Source organism: Coregonus clupeaformis, chromosome 19 (assembly GCF_020615455.1).
Source record: "Coregonus clupeaformis isolate EN_2021a chromosome 19, ASM2061545v1, whole genome shotgun sequence".
Classification (NCBI taxonomy): domain Eukaryota; kingdom Metazoa; phylum Chordata; class Actinopteri; order Salmoniformes; family Salmonidae; genus Coregonus; species Coregonus clupeaformis.
In genome coordinates, this window is record NC_059210.1 from 54699913 (window position 1) to 54723671 (window position 23759).

Below are 23759 nucleotides of genomic sequence, written 5' to 3' on the forward strand. Positions count from 1 at the left end.
TACACACAATACCCCATAATGACAAAGCAAATACCGTTTTTTTCCTTCTGCAAATTAAATATAAAAAACGGAAATATCACATTTACATAAGTATTCAGATCCTTTGCTCCGTACTTTGTTGAAGCACCTTTGGCAGCGATTACAGCCTCTAGTCTTCTTGGGTATCCTCTCAAGCTCTGTCAGGTTGGATGGGGATCGTCGCTGCACAGCTATTTTCAGGTCTCTCCAGAGATGTTAGATGTTCAAGTCCGGGCTCTGGCTTGGCCACTCAAGGACATTCAGAGACTTGTCCCAAAGCCACTCCTGCGTTGCCTCGGCGTGTGCTTAGGGTTGTTGTCCTGTTGGAAGGTGAACCTTCACCCCAGTCTGAGGTCCTGACCGCTCTGGAGCAGGTTTTCATCAAGGATCTCTCTGTACTTTGCACTGTTCATCTTTGCCTCGATCCTGACTAGTCTCTAGGTCACTGCCACTGAAAAACATCCCCACAGTATGATGCTGCCATAGGGATGGTGTCATGTTTCCTCCAGACGTGACGCTTGGCATTCAGGCCAATCTTGAGCTGTCATGTGCCTTTTACTGAGGAGTGGCTTCTGTTTGGTCACTCTACCATAAAGGCCTGATTGGTAGAGTGCTGCAGAGATGGTTGTCCTTCTGGAAGGTTCTCCCATCTCCACTTACAGTGAGGGAAAAAAGTATTTGATCCCCTGCTGATTTTGTACGTTTGCCCACTGACAAAGACATGATCAGTCTATAATATTAATGGTATGTTTATTTGAACAGTGAGAGACAAAATAACAACAACAAAAATCCAGAAAAACGCATGTCAAAAATGTTATAAATTGGTTTGCATTTTAATGAGGGAAATAAGTATTTGACCCCTCTGCAAAACATGACTTAGTACTTGGTGGCAAAACCCTTGTTGGCAATCACAGAGGTCAGACGTTTCTTGTAGTTGGCCACCAGGTTTGCACACATCTCAGGAGGGATTTTGTTCCACTCCTCTTTGCAGATCTTCTCTGACCACAACACTTTCACCCAGTTCTCCTCTGAATCATTCAGATGTTCATTGGCAAACTTCAGACGGCCCTGTATATGTGCTTTCTTGAGCAGGGGGACCTTGCGGGCGCTGCAGGATTTCAGTCCTTCACGGCGTAGTGTGTTACCAATTGTTTTCTTGGTGACTATGGTCCCAGCTGCCTTGAGATCATTGACAAGATCCTCCCGTGTAGTTCTGGGCTGATTCCTCACCATTCTCTTGATCATTGCAACTCCACGAGGTGAGATCTTGCATGGAGCCCCAGGCAGAGGGAGATTGCTAATCAATTTATAACATTTTTGACATGCGTTTTTCTGGATTTTGTTGTTGTTATTCTGTCTCTCACTGTTCAAATAAACCTACCATTAAAATTATAGACTGATCATTTCTTTGTCAGTGGGCAAACGTACAAAATCAGCAGGGGATCAAATACTTTTTTCCCTCACTGTATGTAAATAAGGTATTTCTGTTTTTAACTTCTATTAAATGTGCAGAAATTTCGAAAAACCTGTTTTCACTTTGTTATTATGGAGTTTTGTGTGTAGATTGATGAGATTTTTTATTTATGGTTTTGTGTGTAGATTGGTTAGATTTTTTATTTATTTAATCAATTTTAGAATAAGGCTGTAAAGTCAAGGGGTCTGAATACTTTACGAATGAACTGTACACTACTGCTACTGTTCATTATCTATCTTGTTGCCTAGTCACTTTATTCTTAGTTAAATGTTCATATCTACCTCAATTACCTCGTACCCTGCACATCGACTCAGTACTGGTACCCTGTGTATATATAGTTGAAGTCGGAAGTTTACATACACCTTAGCCAAATACATTTAAACTCAGTTTTTCACAATTCCTGACATTTAATCCTAGTAAAAATTCCCTGTCTTAGGTCAGTTAGGATCACCACTTTATTTTAAGAATGTGAAATGTCAGAATAATAGTAGAGAGAATGATTTATTTCAGCTTTTATTTCTTTCATCACATTCCCAGTGGGTCAGAAGTTTACATACACTCAATTAGTATTTGGTAGCATTACCTTTAAATTGTTTAACTTGGGTCAAACATTTCGGGTAGCCTTCCACAAGCTTCCCACAATAAGTGGGTGAATCTTGGCCCATTCCTCCTGACAGAGCTTGTGTAACTGAGACAGGTTTGTAGGCCTCCTTGCTCGCACATGCTTTTTCAGTTCTGCCCACACATTTTCTATAGGATTGAGGTCAGGGCTTTGTGATGGCCACTCCAATACCTTGACTTTGTTGTCCTTAAGCCATTTTACCGCAACTTTTGAAGTATGCTTGGGGTCATTGTCCATTTGGAAGACCCATTTGCGACCAAGCTTTAACTTCCTGACTGATGTCTTGAGATGTTGCTTCAATATATCCACATAATTTTCATTCCTCATGATGCCATCTATTTTGTGAAGTGCACCAGTCCCTCCTGCAGCAAAGCACCCCCACAGCATGATGCTGCCACCCCCGTGCTTCACGGTTGAGATGGTGTTCTTCGGCTTGCAAGCGACCCCCTTTTTCCTCCAAACATAACGATGGTCATTATGGCCAAACAGTTCTATTTTTGTTTCAACAGACCAGAGGACATTTCTCCAAAAAGTACGATCTTTGTCCTCATGTGCAGTTGCAAACCGTAGTCTGGCTTTTTTATGCCGGTTTTGGAGCAGTGGCTTCTTCCTTGCTGAACGGCCTTTCAGGTTATGTCGATATAGGACTTGTTTTAATGTGGATATAGATACTTTTGTACCTGTTTCCTCCAGCATCTTCACAAGGTCCTTTGCTGTTGTTCTGGGATTGATTTGCACTTTTCGCACCAAAGTACGTTCATCTCTAGGAGACAGAACGCGTCTCCTTCCTGAGCAGTATGACAGCTGCATGGTCCCATGGTGTTTATACTTGTGTACTATTGTTTGTACAGATGAACGTGGTACCTTCAGTCGTTTGGAAATTGCTCCCAAGGATGAACCAGACTTGTGGAGGTCTACAATCTTTTTCTGAGGTCTTGGCTGATTTCTTTTGATTTTCCCATGATGTCAAGCAAAGAGGCACTGAGTTTGAAGGTAGGCCTTGAAATACATCCACAGGTACACCTCCAATTGACTCAAATGATGTCAATTAGCCTATCAGAAGCTTCTAAAGCCATACAGTGAATTATAAGTGAAAGTAGATGTCCTAACTGACTTGCCAAAAGTATAATTTGTTAACAAGACATTTGTGGAGAGGTTGAAAAACGAATTTTAATGACTCCAACCTAAGTGTATGTAAACTTCCGACTTCAACTGTATTTCAAGGCAAATATTAAGAAGACACAAAAGATTAAGACTGAGTTGTACTGTTGTACTGTACATGCATATCTATTTATATTAAGGAGAGACAGAAGATGAAGACTTCACCTACCTTATGCCCAATCAACTTTATACATATTTTATACATGTATAATAATTGAGTGTGACCATACCATGGACAAAGACTGACACTTGTATCGTTGAACGTTGATCCCGAGTCTGTCGCCCGACTGTATTCTGTCAGCATCCACTGGGTCATTCAGTTATTATAATTTTTTGACATAAGTGCAGACACCCCTGCCAGGGGTGCCGGGCCAGCGTCAGCGCCGTTTTCATCTCGTTAAACTCGATGGAGCAGCCCACAAAATTATTCCAGCCAACGGGAAAACCAGATTGAATGCACCGTCTTTTCCTCTTCAATCTGAGCCATATTGACAGTGCTCTGACTCCATGATACTCCCTCCAGAGGTACCCCAATAATAATTTTTTGGGTAAAACAGATTTTTAAAAAGGAAAACAGCTAACTTCCTGCATTTCAAAACATTTTTCATGAGGCTGAGAGAAAATGTTACAGTTTTAAAGAGCGATTGCCCCTAAAAAGCTACTTCTCATTTTGAAAATGGCCTATGTGTCATCAATATGAGTCAGAAAGATTTATTCTAGTATCGAAATTGACTACAAAGTGTAAATAGGATAATTGGGTTGGGTTTATTTTAATCCAGCCCACATGCCACAGCTGGCAGCACCCAAGTAATCATCAATTCGGAGCGCAGCACGCGACCCGATAATAATGTTCATGGTCGATTTGGTATAGTGTGTTTCTGAAGAGAAACTATGTGGGTTATGCACACCAAGGACACATGAGGGCGCCTACTGCCGCCGACGAAGATGGCGGCCTCGCGACTAGCTCTTAGGAAACTTTGCGGTATTTTGTTTTTTTATGTATTATTTTTTTACATTATTAGCTTAGAATATGTTTTGTATCATTACATACAACCGGGGAAAACTATTGGATATCAGAGCGGCGGTAACTCATTACGACCAGGAATACAACTTTCCCAAAGCAGATCCTTTGTTTGCTCTCCCCAGGGAGATTGGGCAATTGAACTGATTCCAGCGGCTGACCCAAAATATCGCCGGCGGAGGAGGAGAGGCACTCGGAGTGGCCTGCTGACTTCCAAGTATATTACTCGCTAATGTTCAGTCTTTGGATAACAAGGATGACGAGCTCAGGGCAAGGATTTCTTTCTAGAGAGACATCAAGGCCTGTAATATACTTTGTTTCACGGAAACATGGCTCTCTTGGGATATTCTGTAGAAATCGGTCCAGCCAGATGGGTTCTCAGTTCATCGCACAGACAGAAATAAATATCTCTCCGGGAAGAAGAAGGGCGGAGGTGTGTGTTTCATGATTAACGCCTCATGGTGTAATTGTAGTAGCATACAGGAACTCAAGTCCTTTTGTTCACCAGGCCTAGAATACCTCACAATCAAATGCCGAACGTATTATCTCCCAAGAGAATTTTCTTTGGTTATAGTCACGGCCGTGTATATCCCCCCTCCAAGAACCTCACTGGACTTTATGCAAACTGGAAACCACATATCCTGAGGCTGCATTTATTGTAGCCCGGGGATTTTAACAAAGCAAATTTGAGGACTAGGCTGCCGAAGTTCTATCAACATATCGACTGTTGTACTCGCACTGCTAAAATCCTTGACCATTGCTATTCAAACTTCCGGGATGGTTATAAGGCCCTCCCCCACCATCCTTTCGGCAAATCTGACCACGACTCCATTTTGCTTCTCCCTTCCTATAGGCAGAAACTCAAACAGGAAGTACCCGTGCTAAAGACTATTCAACGCTGGTCTGACCAATCGGAATCCACGCTTCAAGATTGTTTTGATCATGCGGACTGGGATATGTTCCGGGTAGCTTGCCAAAATAATTTTGACGAATACACTGAAACGGTGACTGAGTCTATCAGGAAGTGTATAGGAGATGTTGTGCCCACTGTGACTATTAAAACCTACCCAAACCAGAAACCGGGGATAGATGGCAGCATTCGCACAAAACTGAAAGCGCAAACCACCTCATTTAACCATGGCAAGGTGACTGGGAATATGGCAGAATACAAACAGTGTAACTACTCACTCCGCAAGGCAATTAAACAGGCAAAACGTCAGTATAGAGACAAAGTGGAGTCGCAATTCAACGGCTCAGACACGAGACGTATGTGTCAGGGTCTACAGATAATCACGGACTACAAAAGGAAAACCAGTCGCTTCGCCGACACCGACGTCTTGCTTCCGGACAATTTAAACACCTTCTTCGCCGGCTTTGAGGATAACACAGTGCCACCGACGCGGCCCACTACCAAGGACTGTGGGCTCTCCTTCTCCGTGGCCGACGTGAGTAAGACATTTAAGCATGTTAACCCCCACAAGGCTGCCGGCCCAGACGGCATCCCTAGCCACGTCCTCAGAGCATGCGCAGACCAGCTGGCTGGTGTATTTACGGACATATTCAATCTCTCCCTATCCCAGTCTGCTGTCCCCACATGCTTCAAGATGGCCACCATTGTTCCTGTACCCAAGAAAGCAAAGGTAACTGAACTAAATGATTGAAGTGCTTTGAGAGACTCTAACTTACCTGTCACCCTAGACCCACTTCAATTTGCTTACCGGCCCAATTGATCCACAGACGATAAAATCGCCATCGCACTGCACACTGCCCTATCCCATCTGGACAAGAGGAATACCTATGTAAGAATGCTGCTCATTGACTGTAGCTCAGCATTCAACACCATAGTACTCTCCAAGCTCATCATTAAGCTCGAGGCCCTGGGTCTGAACCCCGCCCTGTGCAACTGGGTCCTGGACTTCCTGACGGGCCGCCCCCAGGTGGTGAAGGTAGGAAACAACATCTCCACTTCGCTGATCCTCAACACTGGGGCCCCTCAAGGGTAGGTGCTCAGCCCCCTCCTGTACTCCCTGTTCACCCATGAATGCGTGGCCACTCTCGCCTCCAACTCAATCATCAAGTTTGCAGACGACACAACAGTAGTAGGCTTGATTACCAACAATGACGAGACAGCCTACAGGGAGGAGGTGAGGGCTCTGGGAGTGTGGTGCCAGAAAAATTACCTCTCACTCAAAGTCAACAAAACAAAGGAGATGATCATGGACTTCAGGAAACAGCAGAGGGTGCACCCCCCTATCCACATCGACGGGACCGCAGTGGAGAAGATGGAAAGCTTCAAGTTCCTTGGCGTACACATCACTGACAAACTGAAATGGTCCTCCCACGCAGGCAGTGTGGTGAAGAAAGCGCAACAGCGCCTCTTCAACCTCAGGAGGCTGAAGAAATGTGGCTTGGCACCTAAAACCCTCACAAACATTTACAGACGCACAATTGAGAGCTCCTGTCGGGCTGTATCACCGCCTGGTACGGCAACTGCACCGCCCGCAACCGCAGGTCTCTCCAGAGGGTGGTGTGGTCTGCCGTACACATTACCAGGGGCAAACTACCCGCCCTCCAGGACACCTACAGCACCTGATGTCACAGGAAGGCCTCGCTATCATCCAGAAGGCGAGGTCAGTACAGGTGCATCAAAGCTGGGACCAAGAGACTGAAAAACAGCTTGTATATCAAGGCCATCAGACTGTTAAATAGCCATCACTAGCACATTAGAGGCTGCTGCTGCCTATTGAAATCACTGGCCACTTTAAGAAATAGAACACTAGTCACTTTAATAATGTTTACATATCTTGCATTACTCCTCTCATATGTAAACTCAGCAAAAAAAGAAACTTCCCTTTTTCAGGACCCTGTCTTTCAAAGATAATTCGTAAAAATCAAAATAACTTCACAGATCTTCAATGAAACAATGAATGAACATGCACCTGTGGAACGGTCGTTAAGACACTAACAGCTTACAGACGGTAGGCAATTAAGGTCACAGTTATGAAAACTTAGGACACTAAAGAGGCCTTTCTACTGACTCTGAAAAACACCAAAAGAAAGATGCCCAGGGTCCCTGTTCATCTGTGTGAACGTGCCTTAGGCATGCTGCAAGAAGGCATGAGGACTGCAGATGTGGCCAGGGCAATGTCTGTACTGTGAGACGCCTAAGACAGCGCTACAGGGAGACAGGACGGACAGCTGATTGTCCTCGCAGTGGCAGACCACGTGTAACAACACCTGCACAGGATTGGTACATCCGAACATCACACCTGCGGGACAGGTACAGGATGGCGACAACAACTGCCCGAGTTACACCAGGAACGCACAATCCCTCCATCAGTGCTCAGACTGTCCGCAATAGGCTGAGAGAGGCTGGACTGAGGGCTTGTAGGCCTGTTGTAAGGCAGGGCATCACCAGACATCACCAGCAACAACGTCGCCTATGGGCACAAGCCCACCATCGCTGAACCAGACAGGACTGCCAAAAAGTGCTCTTCACTGACGAGTCAAGGTTTTGTCTCACCAGGGGTGATGGTCGGATTCACGTTTATCGTCGAAGGAATGAGCGTTACACCGAGGCCTGTACTGTGGAGCGGGATCGATTTGGAGGTGGAGGGTCCGTCATGGTCTGGGGCGGTGTGTCACAGCATCATCGTACTGGGCTTGTTGTCATTGCAGGCAATCTCAACGCTGTGCGTTACAGGGAAGACATCCTCCTCCCTCATGTGGTACCCTTCCTGCAGGCTCATCCTGACATGACCCTCCAGCATGACAATGCCACCAGCCATACTGCTCGTTCTGTGCATGACTTCCTCTAAGACAGGAATGTCTGTGTTCTGCCATGGCCAGCGAAGAGCCCGGATCTCAATCCCGTTGAGCACGTCTGGGACCTGTTGGATCGGAGGGTGAGGGCTAGGGCCATTCCCCCCAGAAATGTCTGTGAACTTGCAGGTGACTTGGTGGAAGAGTGGGGTAACATCCCACAGCAAGAACTGGCAAATCTGGTGCAGTCCATGAGGAGGAGATGCACTGCTGTACTTAATGTAGCTGGTGGCCACTCTTACTTTTGACCCCCCCTTTGTTCAGGGACACATTATTCAATTTCTGTTAGTCACATGTCTGTGGAACTTGTTCAGTTTATGTCTCAGTTGTTGAATCTTGTTATCTTCATACAAATATTTACATGTGTGAAGTTTGCTGAAAATAAACGCAGTTGACAGTGAGAGGACGTTTCTTTTTTTGCTGAGTTTATATACTGTATTCTATAATATTCTACTGTATCGTAGTCCATGCCGCTCTGTCATTGCTTGTCCATATATGTATATATTCTGAATTCCATTCCTTACTAAGATTTGTGTGTATTGGGTATAGGTTGTGAAATTGTTAGATATTACTTGTTAGATATTACTGCACTGTCGGAGCTAGAAGCACAAGCATTTCGCTACACCTGCAATAACATCTGCTAAACACGTGTATGTGACAAATACAATTTGATTTGATTTGATTTGAAATGGTTTGTTGTGTTGTTTTTCCTTTATGGCATCATAGTCTGAAAAGAGTTGCTGTCATGACCTTCTTGGTTGGAGAGCGAGACCTAGCAACAGTGTTCTTTTCCCTACACCACCTCCAGACAATACATCTGTAACGCAGCAACACAGCTTGATTGGAGCTCCAGTGTTTTCAAGGTCTTCTAATACTGTAATTGCTGCTCTTAGGTTGGCTGGCTGACTGAAACATGGCTATTGTATTGGTCTGTGCTGGGAATAAGGGAAACTCTCTGGTGAAAGTATTCCAGATATGTTTCCAGGCTTTGAAAGGGGAGAGTCGGTCTTGTATCCTGGGTGGATTGTGTTGTGGCGGCCTTAGCCCCTGACTGAGCTGAGCCAGGCCAGGGGGACAAGACAGGAACAAAGGGCTGAAGGATTAGGCTGCAGTACTGCAGTCTGGAGCCTGTCTCAGGTACACACACACAACTAGCCCAGTGATGTTTGGCTGCCTCTGGTCCCCTGGCCTGGACGGTTCAATAACACACATCTCTGTCCTCTCTGTTTGTCTAGAGATGGATAAAGAAGGATTGATAGAGCTGTGATATCACAGGTTGCATTATATTCCAGGTGGGAGTTGCTCCTGCACAAAGAGCCAATGGAACTTCAATTTGACTCCCATCCCATGTGCTTCCGTGTCTCGTCTATAACATAATCTCTGTCCTATCCTTTATCTTATTCTAGATGTCCGCTTCACCCATAGAGAAAAAACCTAGTGTTATCTCTATGGCTTCACCACCATGCACCAGCATCAAGCTCAAAGTCTATCCGCCGCATGGCCACACATTCAGAATGACAACATAGCCATGGTCATGTGGGCTTTACGACAGCCATTCAGCCCCAGTGCCTGGTATGAGAGATTAATCGTCCTTATAGATGACATCACAATGTGCTCATCAGAAAATATGCTCTTTAATGTTCTACATTGAACAAATACAAAACAGGTCAACTAGCCTACAGATGTAGGATCTTAATTTGATCAACCTGTTGCAGGAGAACTTGTAGTGTATTTGAGGTTTAAAAACGCTTATGAAATTTGTAATTTCCACATTGAAATTTCAGACTTGATTATGCCTTACGAAAAATGTATCAACCCCTACAGAAATGTCCATTAATTATAATTCACATAATAATTCATATTTCCTGTTGCTGCAGGACTAGTTTCCTGCTGTAGCAAACTGGCTCAAATTAAGATCCTACATCTGTATAGGTTTAGCACCTACAGTACAACAAACTTGTCATTTTGGGCATGTCAAAGATTTCATGAAACTATTGTACTGCACATTTTGGATAATCAAAATTTCTCAGCACACTGAACATATTTGTATAGATTTTAACACCACCCCTGAGACTTTTGGCAAGTTTTTAGTATTAATTAAGGTTGCAAAAATCATGAACAACCATTGAAATGAGACAAGTGTCATTTTTATATATTGTTGATGTGAATGTCTAAATATTACAGTTGTGAATCATCCAAAGGGAGCATCTGCCTGCTGTTTGCATCTGAATGACATCTCACCATGTTTAATTCACGAGCTTTTAGCTTGAGAGTGTATTTCCCTGTTTTTACAGGGGGGCATTTAGTTGCTCAGTGGTTTGTACACTGCCTACATTACACTCACCCACAGCCAGAACGCTGGTGCTTGGGGCTTTTGTTTGTTATGTTGTTAGAGGTCTTAAGCCGAGCAGCTCCACTTACCCAGAATAAGAAGCTGAAAAATAACAGGAAGTACCTTATCCAAGGGTTGACGAAGGAAAAAGTCTCTGCTTGGTTAAGATTCAGTTTCCTATCCATTTTTAGGCTTTTCTACAGTCCAATTTTTAAAAAATATAATAAGCCATTTAGCAGACGCTTTTATCCAAAGCAACTTACAGTCATGCGTGCATACATTTTTGTGTATGGGTGGTCCCGGGGATCAAACCCACTACCTTGGCGTTACAAGCGCCGTGCTCTACCAGCTGAGCTACAGAGGACCACAGAAATATCTCCAGAGAACTTCCAGTGCTCCCTTGAGAAATAAGTTTTCTTACCTCAATGGCTCTTGCCGGTTAAATAAAGGTTAATAATGAAAAAAACATCTCAAAAAACAAACACAGAAAAGCCCAACCCAACCCCAGAGTTATTTGCTCACCATGCGAATCAGCTGCTGCAAATCAGCTGCTGCGTAAAGTTTGCAGTGGCTTCTGCCTAAAAAGGGGGGTTAGCAGCTGTGGTGCTGCCCTGCCATGGCTGGTAAGCACCAGAACTGTCCTGCAGGCCTAGGAATCAGGTTACACAAAAAATATATCCAGCCTCAGTGCAGCTGAATAGCCCGTTGGCCCGGGAGCTTTGGTGTATTGTCAACCTGTCTGTAACTGAGAATGCCTGTCTCTCTCAGTAAAGGACCACAATGAAGCCTACTGAGAGTAGTCTACAACACGAGGAACATCTTGTCAAACCAATCCATATTTATCTGTGGGTATATATAGGTTGTCTAGGCCCTAGGTGCTGATTAATGGACATTGTATATTGACTGTGGCCGGAATTCAATCAAAAGCAATTTCCAGTTGAGTCGACATCTGCAGCGTTTACTGTAAAATTCATGCGATCTCTGCGAAAGTCAGGAAAATTACCTTTAAAAGATGCATTGTTGGTAGTGAGCACCCTTTGATTGAATCCTGGTCACAGTTTTACTACATTACTGTAGGCTATTTATCAAATGTTCTGATGTTGGGCATATCCAATGAAAGTGGGCTTCAACAATGTGGAAATGTGCATTTGACCTAAAAAGCATCCTCTCATGTCCTGCTCTTTCGCTCGCTGTAGACCAAAGTTAAAACTTGCTGTTGGGATGTTGTGGTCCCCCTGACCCCCAGTGTGTAATGCCCTCTGCACTGGTGGATAGATCCTGTCCTGGATGCTCTCAGGCTCAGCCTGGCCGGTTGACAGGTGACCCAGCCTGAGACTATGGACAGGAAAAAGTAGTGAGGTCATCAAGCAGTCCACTCTCAGGCTGCTGGACCAATGGCCTCTCCACCCACTGCCCTATTGAATACTTCAGAGCACCTCAGGTATTCAAGGACATCTGGAGGAATTGCAAAAGCCAAAGAAGGCAATTAATGGGTTCCATTCAATCAGATCCGCTTTAGCCGACTACCGCATATCAGTTATTTTGGGGGTGTTGGAGGTGGAACTGCGCTAGAGCTGTCAAATCCACAAGTGGCTCCTGGCATTATACCGAAAGTGGACATTGCCATTGGCTGCACGGAGTCGCATTAGGAGAAATCCTATGCAGCCTTGTTTACAAGTCTGAACACTGGAATTTGAGACGTAATCTACACCTCCATTAGGATGATAGAAATCCTCATTTTTTTGTTGAATGCTTTTTCATTTTGAGCATATAATTTCTATATAGCCTGCCCTACACTTTCTCAGTCTGAACTTTTAACGTGAGTGGGGTGGTGTGGCTTCGTGACAATGATCGCAAGAGCAGTTGCTCACCGATTTGACAGCTCCAACGCAGTTCCATCACAGCTAAAACATCCGCTGTGCGGTTGTCTGTTATCGCCTCGTAACGCTAGATCTGATTGAATCTAGGCTTTATTAGAGTATAAGAGAAGATGTATGTCACAAGTCACGTCGTTAGGGTTGAACATATTATTAAAAAGTCCCAAACCATCACCAACAATAGCGGCTCATTGTCAGCCTTAAAGAGCAACTGCCTCTAAAAACCAACTTCTCGTTTAGAAAACAGCCTACGTGGCATCGATGTAACAGAAACATTTATTCTACTGTCGAAATTGACTACAAAGTGTAAATAGGATATTTTTGGTCATAAAGTCAAAAACAGAGTTTCGTGAGACGTGGTAATTTGGCTAACTCTTCCCACATCAAACCACACCCCGAAACCAACTCACGTTTGAATTTAGTTGTGGCCGCTAGCATATTATTATTATTTTTGTTATTTTTACCCCTTTTGGTAGTTACAGTCTTGTCCCATCGCTGCAACTCCCGTACGGACTCGGGAGAGGCGAAGATCGAGAGCCATGCGTCCTCCGAAACATGGCCCTGCCAAGCCGCACTGCCCGCTTAACCCGGAAGCTAGTCCCGCCACAGGTGTCGCTAGTGTGATGGGACAAAGACATCCCGGCCGGCCAAACTCGCCGTGTTTGGAGGAAGAAGAAGGATGAGTACAACCCCAAGAACACCATCCCAACCGTGAAGCATGGAGGTGGAAACATCATTCTTTGGGGATGCTTTTCTGCAAAGGGGACAGGACGACTGCACCGTATTGAGGGGAGGATGGATGGGGCCATGTATCGCGAGATCTTGGCCAACAACCTCCTTCCCTCAGTAAGAGCATTGAAGATGGGTCGTGGCTGGATCTTCCAGCATGACAACGACCCGAAACATACAGCCAGGGCAACTAAGGAGTGGCTCCGTAAGAAGCATCTCAAGGTCCTGGAGTGGCCTAGCCAGTCTCCAGACCTGAACCCAATAGAAAATCTTTGGAGGGAGCTGAAAGTCCGTATTGCCCAGCGACAGCCCCCGAAAACCTGAAGGATCTGGAGAAGGTCTGTATGGAGGAGTGGGCCAAAATCCCTGCTGCAGTGTGTGCAAACCTGGTCAAGACCTACAGGAAACGTATGATCTCTGTAATTGCAAACAAAGGTTTCTGTACCAAATATTAAGTTCTGCTTTTCTGATGTATCAAATACTTATGTCATGCAATAAAATGCAAATGAATTACTTAAAAATCATACAATGTGATTTTCTGGATTGTCTCTCACAGTTGAAGTGTACCTATGATAAAAATTACAGACCTCTACATGCTTTGTAAGTAGGAAAACCTGCAAAATCGGCAGTGTATCAAATACTTGTTCTCCCCACTGTATATATATATAGAGAGAGAGAGAGAGAGAGAGAGAGAGAGAGAGAGAGAGAGAGAGAGAGAGAGAGAGAGAGAGAGAGAGAGAGAGAGAGAGAGAGAGAGAGAGAGAGAGAGAGAGAGAGAGAGAGAGAGAGAGAGAGAGAGAGAGAGAGAGAGAGAGAGAGAGAGAGAGAGAGAGAGAGATCTCTATGTATGGCTCTGACGACAACTGTCATTTGAGTTTTTATTATGATTAGTTCATCACACTGTCTGCCGTACCGGTCCTTAGGTTTCGTTATATTTAAAAGAGACCATTTTGGGGGGGAAGATGGTGTTCGGGGTTTCCCTTGGTGTAGCCTAACCTCTGACAGCTGGCAACAGCTCACTCATTGGTTCACTGCAGTTAGAAAATCTTACAATATACCAAAATGTTGTTTTTCAGATTCAAACAATATTGTAAATACTGTATAGTTAACAGTGCCAAGAAAAAAGCAACACATCAACAGCATCAGTCTTCAAACATAAAAACCAAATGAGTGTACAGGGTATCATGGGATATTGCAACACACTTTCCTTTATTTAAAAAATAGTAGGATTTAAAGAATGAAATGTAGTGCACCACCTAATATATATATATATATATTCAGAGTGATTTTACATGTAGCAGAAAAACTCCACAGGACAAAGCTGACAGGTAGCAGATAATACTGCCGTTTGCCACGCCAATACTTCAAACACACTATTCAAGAGCATACATTTCAGAACAGCTCAGATAGTCAGCTTTAGTGGTGGGGGATTAGGGATGAGGTTATAAAAATATGTCAAAGGTGGTAGATATAGAAATGAGCTGCTTCCTTTCAAATTCCCTCATAGCCAAAAAAAAAAACAATAACCATTCTTCCCTTTCCGTCTCTAGTCTGTGGCAGTGTTTCAATGTGAAGAGAGTAAATACTTAATGCTCATTCCAAATCCATGGATGAAATGTATCTCTCACTACCAGCTGCAATACTGTAAAAATATGAATACAGTACTAACCCCCAAAAACATATTAACATTTAATTTAATTTACACTGCTCCTGAATTAAAAAGTACAAATGAAAATAAACGATCAAAGGAATAAAATATGAATAAAATAACAATTAATGGGTAGGAAATGAGTTAACGCCCATACAGCTGAGAAAATGACTTCCAAAAATATACAGTCAGAGAGGTGTTAGTTGGTAACCTCCTGCTATCATTTAGAATTTCAATCAATATCAGATGATGCCAATGGGCATTAGGTTCATGAGTTCCTTCCTATTGCAGAGGTGCAACTGCAACAGTTTATCAGTTGTGAAATTAGATCATTTACACCCAGGACTAGGATAAGCGTAATGCAGTAAAAGGAATTATGTTGCTCAGTAATGTCATCTGAGATTTTACACATTCCACAGGGCAGACATTTACAAAAGCGGTACAGGCATGGTTAAAAAGACATACCACAGATAATAGAATAGCACTCCTAATTTACAAGGTCTTCGTATAGAGAAACAAAACAGTGTGCAGTATGTCTTTTACCTCCTGCTCTGACTGCATGTTCCTCCCTCAAAACGGGACTTGAATAAATGCCTGCGGAAAAGTTAAGACAGGAAGGCGGTTAAGTTTCGCCTTGAACAGGAAAGTAACGTTAAATAATTTTTTTTCTTCAACTCTCCCGTCTATAATCCCGAGGATAAAATACAAATGAAGTCATGTTCTCCTGATGACTGACAGTGAGCTGATGACTGACAAAGCCAAGTAGAACATAGTAAAACAGCATACTGTATAAAAACAAGAGACAAAAACTATTTGTGTTAAAGTAAGGCCTTCTTCTACTGCACCCCTACGAACATGAACAAACAACAATTGTTAAAACACTGAGAAACCAATTGACGATGGGAGAATGCGAGAGAAGCAAAGACATGAATGAATTCCTTCAGAAGAACAGAAACATTTCTGAATAGTTGAACACTGACATTTCAAAGAGGGCAGTGACAGTTACACGTTACATGAATGACAACGGAAAAACAGTTTGGGATTTTGAGATGATTCTTGAACCAAGTCTGACATATAAACTGTGTGAAGCCAGTTTGTCTTCAGGATTTTAAAATACATATCTATCTTCATGCTGAAGAGGCTATTCTGCATTTCATTCAACATAAAACCATTCCACCCCAAATCACTTCACACAATGTGTCAATGTCAGACTTTTACAATACAATAATGATCACAGATATGATCAGTTGAGTCTATGATGTTAGATGCAGTATTACTTCTGGGAGCAAGCATAGTGGCAAATAAAGCTCCCCTCACCACCACCCAATCTTACTCAAGGGAGAGGGTGCAAGGATGTACAAGGGAGGTACAAGGGATACACATGTAGGGCTACACTCTACAGCAAACATGTTCTTAAGTGACCAAAAACAACTGTCACGTCGCTACAAATGTCAATCCTGGCATGTACCTCGCAGAATTTGCTGGAGCGCTAAATTGTGACGACTGTTTGTGGATGCTCCCAGGCTGAGGGGATGTGAAGCCTGTGCTTTACATCAGCAGCTGTCATGTTTTCCCGGTGGTTGTAAAACATGGAGGATGATGGGGGCATCCGGTGAATCAGAGACGGAAAGGTGAGCAACAACCATCTGAGTCTGTGACGCAGCTCCACACAAACCAGCATCTGCTGCAATATACCACTATGTAGATTATGTACATCCCAATATGTTCAAATAAAGATATCCCAATCAGCCTTAATTAATGACCTTAGATGATCCTGCAGATGATCCTTACTGCAGACGGAGAGTGAGAAAGCTAGGCAGCAGTGTCTCTGAGCTAGCTGTGTTTGGTTAAATTACCTCTACCTCCCATTTATCCTCCATACGACATCCCCATGTAGTAGCAATGCAGTATCAGAGTTCTTACACTTCTTATCCCAAGCAGAATCCTAGCCCCTAACCCTCCTGCATTTGTAAGATTAAATTTTTTAACTGAGCCACTTCTGGTCCCGATTATCTAACTTCTTACCAAATTTTCCAAAGTACAGTAAACATCCAGCCAGTTCAGCCAACCTCCTCTCCTTCATGTTAACAATGAGTCAGTTAATCGATTACTACAAGCTGACGGTTGGCAGTGAATGCTTCTTAAAGTTCCCTCTTCTTCTGCATGATGACATGTTAAAGGAAAACTGGGTTGTGTTCATTAAGGCAAGCATTGAAAAATGTTTTGCAACAAAAATGTGCGTTTCCAGGTAGTCCCACACTGTTTCGGTCCGTTTTGTTTTGATGGTGCCTAATGAACATGACCCTGTTGGTAAAGCCCTCTAAAGTAGTTTAGAGTGTAGTTATCCAAGTAGCCTGAACAGAACTACCCTTGTTGTTGTACTAAACAGGACTCCTGCTGTTGAACCATACATAGGCCTATGTTGTAGCGCTAGTAAAACGACTTGACCTGCCCTGTAGTTGCCATATCTAAACCACTGCCGCTGCTTTTGATCTGATTCCCTCCCTCACCTTCCACCCCCTCTGTGACAGACTGAAGCAGGGGATGTGCTTTGAAAACTACAACAGCATTAGCATCCAGACTAGAGGTATAGATAGATACATCATCACTTAGTCTAGCAGGAATGTCAGTGGAAATGTGTACTGCGAAGAGCTTTTCTCACCCCCCTGCCATGTAAAAAGAGTTCAATGGTTATTTTGACCCTTGGTTATTGTTGTTACTGTTGTCCCGTTGACATTATTGATTATTATTATTTTAATTATGTTAATATTGTACATTTACATTTACATTTACGTCATTTAGCAGACGCTCTTATCCAGAGCGACTTATCCAAAGTAAGCTTTGGCAATATGTACACTGTTACGTCATGCCAATAAAGCAAATTGAATTGAATTGAGAGAGAGGGAAAGAGAAAGCGAAAGAGCGAGAGCGAGAGCGAGAGCGAGAGAGAGAGAGAGGGAATACAAAAATAGTTCAGGTGTGCCAGAGGAGAAACACTGCGGAGAAACTCTTCCTTCTACTCCTCCGTTCAGACGATCAATGCTGTTGTAGACATTTGAAGGCAGCCATCCATCCAGCAGTTCTGTTCTCTCTCTCCTCTCAAATCTCACACTGCCTCCACCATAGTAGCAGCTCCATCAGTCTGATCTAACGCTGCACTCACTAGTCTCAGCCCTCAGAGAAAGAGAGAGTGATAGAGCTGCATCGGATATCTCTACATGCCAGTCCTGACGGGCCCATATTAAACACATTCATTTTGTACCATTTCTTTTTATGTCAGAATGGAAGTACTGGTGGTTATAGACTATCTTAAGATGAATGCACTAGTTGTAAGTCACTCTGGATAAGTGTCTGCTAAATGAACTAAACTAAACTAAACTTTCCAATGTAAATGTAGGATGGGTGGAAGTTGAAAAGACAACAACACTGGTATGTTTCTTTGTGTGTTGCGTGATGAGATGGTTTTCTAGGTGATTTGGTTGAAATTACTCTTGATTTCAAGAAGTATAATTCTTCTTATCACAGAAAATTCCTGACGTTCTGAGAACCTCTCTGAATCCAGAGCACCGCGCACTCAGGACTCCTGGCATTATAACCTTGACCTATGACCCATCCTAACCCCTGACCTCTGACCATCCACAGCCTCTAATCACGTCTCATCCATTTTACACCTCTGACAATAGATAAGACTTAGCATATCAAACACTCCATTCCATATGAGGACACATTTAGAAAAAAAGTAATGTTGTATTGGAAGAAAAAAAACATTGTTGTCTGACATTTTCAATGACAAATGGTTCCAGGGAGTAGAAAACTAGCATGCTATGTTGGAGCCTTTCATCATTTACAAGGGTAAGTTAACATAAATAATCAACACAACAAAATCCACGAAAACCAGGAGGGAACTACAATATAGCTTTTCTTGTCTTCTCTTTCTTTGCCTTGCAGGGGGGATGTGAGCATTAATAAAGCGTTTGTCGTTTCAGAAAATCCGTACTTCCCACAAAACTGTTAGTACAAGCGCTCCAAAGATAGAAATGTACTTCTAAAGAGGAGAGAGATAACCTAAGGGTTCCTTGCCAAAAGTAGATTTGTCCTTTTATCTTCCAGTCCCATTTTTCTTTGGCAAATGAATGGTGGAGTGGACAGAGCAGAGGAGGAGGGTGACACAGCTGCAGATTGTACAGGGTTTCTGGGAAGAATGGGGAGGGGGAGGCTTAGTGATGCATGGGGTATGGTGGGGATAGGGGAGTCATCCAGAGTCTTTCCCATCAGGCAGTGTATGGGGCTCCTTTCCCTGTGTGCCGTCTGTCAACCGCTAAGCGTCGTACTTCTTCCCCGTTCTATGGATTTGTTGGAACAGTGTCATGGAGAACGCCATGCCGAGGAGCTGCAGAGGAGAGGGAGAACACAGTTTTATTAATGTTATTGACACAGTGAATGGTACAGTGCAGCCAGCTCTGAGTGATGTGTGTACAGATGTAGGATCTTAATTTAAGCCAGTTTGCTACAGCAGGAAAATAATTCTGCAGCAACAGGAAATGTGAATTATTATGTGGATTATAATTAATGGACATTTTTGTCAGACCTGAAGTATCTTGTATAAAAAATATATTGTCTGTGTATTTAAGTATTTTCAAATACACAGTCAAAAACATTTGAGTATTTGAATGGTTATTTGTAGAACAAAAACAAAAACAATGTTGACCAAATTGTATTTAAGAGGATTTTCAAATAATTATTTAAACTACTATTTTCAAATACCTGGGTAAATGCATGCGAGTGTATTTGAGTCAGTATACCAAGTATATTTCCAAATACATTAAAATGCTTACTTCGAATGTATGTGATATTTGAAATAGTATTTGAACCCGTGTCAGATTTCTGTAGGGGTTGATAAATTTTTCGTAAGGTAAAATCAAGCCTGAAATTTCAAAGTGGAAATTACAAACTTCAGAAACCTTTTTAAACCTCAAATACACTACAAGTTGCAGAAAGTTATCCGGTGATCAAATTAAGATCCTACATCTGTACTCTACTACACTAGTGTTGCGTTACATTTGTTGTTAGTGCTTCTGGGCATGTGTGGAGTTTGAGAGTTTGAAAACAACCCACAACCCAGGCTGAGAGTTTTACTACCTCCTCTCTCTCTCAGGCAGTCTTGAAACATCAAACACAACAAGCTTCCTCTGTATCTCACTGATGGAATAACGTGAGATAAGTGAGCGCATTATGTCAATGAGGCAAATTATGATGCACCGGGAAAAAAGTGTCTTCTCTTTGAAGTTTTCCATTAAGAAATAACCTGTGATACGCAGGACTACTTTCACATCAAACAAAGTCGGAAGACTGATCCTAAATTCATTATCTGAAGCAGTATGGACGGTAGTGAGTGGTACTCTTTACTACAGAACAGACCTGGGTTCAAATACTATTTAAAAACTTTCAGCGTTTATTTTAGCCTGCCCGGAGTGCCATATGGGTGGGGTTTACAGTTTTGAGACTGAAACCAGGTCTGTTACAGAAGCAGACTGCACTTAATGCAGCCAGAAGTTAGCTAGCTGGCTACATTAGGCAACCTACTACTGTGATTAGCATTAGCCTTTGTAAAGCTGCTGCTGACTTTCCCTTCAGTTCCAGTCAAACCTGGGTCCGTAGGGATGGTTAGGGATACCTTCTTAAGCTCCTGCCAGTCTCACCTAATATCTAACACAGTGTGGTGAAAACAACAAACACTGTGTGATCACATTTATTATACCAGGCTCCGGAGCAAGGCCAAGCACACATTACAGATCACACCCCAACCCATACACTGTCACACACAGACCCACACCCTTGTTGTGTGTATGCACTGACATGTACTGTATGTGTATAGATGCACTTACACACTACATATTCATGTTTTTAAATGTATGTAAATTGTAAAGTATTTTGTCTGTAATGTCTTTCGTTATGTGTCAGACCCCAGTAAGACTAGCTGTCGCCATTGGCGTCAGCTAATGGGGATCCTAATAAAGAAAATAAATATATATAATTTTAAAAAATGACCCAGTCTGTCTGCATTAGGGATGCACCTTTAGGGCTTTGAACTAAACTCATGCAGACTAGACTCTCCCCAGCTTTCTCCAGCTTACTGTACAGAGCAAAGTGTCCTCTATCTATGGTTCTAGGTAGATGTAGTACAAGTATTTATATTATACTATATATATATATAGTAGAAGTATTTCCTCCCATATTTTGTTATTGAACTGATTGGACAGTAGAGACAGGACAGAAAACATAGGAGGGGTTTGAGTCAAAGGGCAGTGGGCCGGATTCTAACCCACGCCGGCTCTGGAATACACGTGTGCCGGCACTAAGCGCTGGACCACACAGGCCACAGATGTACTGTACAGTCTCACTAATGGGCTGGGGGATGTTATCTAGGTGGTGGGGTCAGGTCAAAGGTCAAAGCCCTGCAGAGGGAAGGGGAAGGATGTATTGTCCTTCTGCTGCTGCAGGCTCAGCCTACTACAGTGGCTTGCGAAAGTATTCACCCCCCTTGGCATTTTTCCTATTTTGTTGCCTTACAACCTGGAATTAAAATGGATTTTTGGGGGGGTTGTATCATTTCAGTTACACAACATGCCTACCACTTTGAAGATGCAAAAAAACTGAAAACTTGAGCGTGCATAACTATTCCCTGCCGATGAAAAACATCCCCACAGCATGATGCTGCCACCACCATGCTTCACTGTGGGGATGGTGTTCTCGGGGTGATGAGAGGTGTTGAGAGGTAGCTCAGTTGGTAGAGCATGGCACTTGCAACACCAGGGCTGTGGGTTCATTTCCCACGGGGGGGCAGTATGAAAATGTATGCACACACTAACTGTAAGTCGCTCTGGATAAGAGCGTCTGCTAAACGATTAAAATGTAAATGTGTTGGGTTTGTGCCAGACATAGCGTTTTCCTTTATGGCCAAAAAGCTCAATTTTAGTATCATCTGACCAGAGTACCTTCTTCCATATGTTTGGGGAGTCTTCCACATGCCTTTTGGCAAACACCAAACGTGTTTGCTTATTTTTTTCTTTAAGCAATTGCTTTTTTTCTGGCCACTCTTCCGTAAAGCCCAGCTCTATGGAGTGTACGGCTTAAAAGTGGTCCTATGGACAGATACTCCAATCTCCGCTGTGGAGCTTTGCAGCTCCTTCAGGGTTATCTTTGGTGTCTTTGTTGCCTCTCTGATTAATTCCCTCCTTGCCTGGTCCGTGTGTTTTGGTGGGCGGTCCTCTCTTGGCAGGTTTGTTGTGGTGCCATATTCTTTCAATTTTTTAAATAATGGATTTAATGGTGCTCCGTGGGATGTTCAAAGTTTCTGATATCTTTTTATAACCCAACCCTGATCTGTACTTCTCCACAACTTTGTCCCTGACCTGTTTGGAGAGCTCCTTGGTCTTCATGGTGCCGCTTGCTTGGTGGTGCCCCTTGCTTAGTGGTGTTGCAGACTCTGGGGCCTTTCAGAACAGGTGTATATATACTGAGGTCATGTGACAGATCATGTGACACTTAGATTGCACACAGGTGGACTTTACTTAACTAATAATGTGACTTCTGAAGGTAATTGGTTGCGCCAGATCTTATTTAGGGGCTTCATAGCAAAGGGAGTGAATACATATGCACCACTTTTCCGTTATTAATTTTTTTGATTTTTTTTTAACAAGTTCTTTTTTTTCATTTCACTTCACCAATTTTGACTATTTTGTGTATGTCCATTACATGAAATCCAAATAAATATCATTTTTAAATTACAGGTTGTAATGCAACAAAATAGGAAAAACGCAAAGGGGGATGAAAACTTTTGCAAGGCACTGTATATACTGTACGCATTAGAGGAGATCCACATCCCCATTGTCTCTCTCCTTTTCCCTCTCCTTCTCTCTCATTCTCCCTCTCCTTCTCCCTCTCCTTCTCTCTCCTTCTCTCTCCTTCTCCCTCTCCTTCTCTCTCCTTCTCCCTCCTTCTCCCTCTCCTTCTCTCTGCTTCTCCCTCTCTCTCCTTCCCTCTCCTTCTCCCTCTCTCTCCTTCTCTCTCCCTCTCCCTCTCCTTCTCTCTCCCTCTCCCTCTCCTTCTCTCTCCCTCTCCCGCTCCTTCTCTCTCATTCTCCCCTCTCCTTCCCTCTCCTTCTCCCCTCTCCTTCTCTCTCCTTCTCCCTCTCCTTCTCTCTCCTTCTCCCTCTCCTTCTCTCTCCTTCTCCCTCTCCTTCTCTCTCCTTCTCCCTCTCATTCTCTCTCCTTCTCCCTCTCCTTCTATCTCCTTCTCCTTCTCCCTCCCCTTCCTTCTCCTTCTCCCTTTCCTTCTCTCTCCTTCTCCCTCTCCTTCTCTCTCATTCTCCATCTCCTTCTCTCTCATTCTCCATCTCCTTCTCTCTCCTGCTCTATTTATCTCCCTCCCTCCCAAACACCCTATGCAAATATTAGGTGTGTTTGGAATTTGTGTGTGTGTGCAGACAGAGTGCAGACCATCCCTGTGGTACAGTCTAAAATCATGGTGACAACACTACTCTACATTGAAGAGATTGGGCTCTGCTGGCTCTGCTGCTTCTGAGACAGAGAGGGTAGGAAATAGCAGAGAGACAGAATGCTGGAGTTAAACAGGTAGGGAAGACAGGAAGGGTAGACCAGGAAACAGACAGGTAGGGCACACTGAGAATCAGACAATAACAGAAGATAGTCAGACAAAAAGGAAAGTGTGTCAGACTTCTGAGTCAGGTACTTTAGGTTAGTTAGAGAGACAGATAGGTACTTTAGGTTAGTCAGAGAGACAGACAGGTACTTTGGGTTAGTCAGAGAGACAGACAGGTACTTTAGGTTAGTCAGAGAGCAGACCACAAGGACAGAGAGACAGACAGGTACTTTAGGGTAGACAGAGACAGACAGGTACTTAAGATTAGTCAGAGAGACAGACAGGTACTTTATGTTAGCCAGAGAGACAGACAGGTACTTTAGGTTAGTCAGAGAGACAGACAGGTACTTTAGGTTAGTCAGAGAGACAGACAGAAACTTTAGGTTAGTCAGAG

General features: G+C 43.3%; 1 protein-coding gene across 3 annotated transcripts in view; it reads right to left on the reverse strand.

The window, feature by feature from the left end:
- Positions 1-17596: 17596 nt before the first annotated feature.
- LOC121532285 (tetraspanin-9) overlaps positions 17597-23759 on the reverse strand; it is a 280383-nt gene continuing 274220 nt past the window's right edge. For all 3 annotated transcript variants that reach the window (XM_041838138.2, XM_041838139.2, XM_041838137.2), the window contains one exon: positions 17597-19094. In XM_041838138.2, coding sequence (XP_041694072.1) covers positions 19023-19094 — 72 coding nt within the window. In that variant the 3' untranslated portion in view covers positions 17597-19022. The remainder of the gene's footprint in view (positions 19095-23759) is intronic.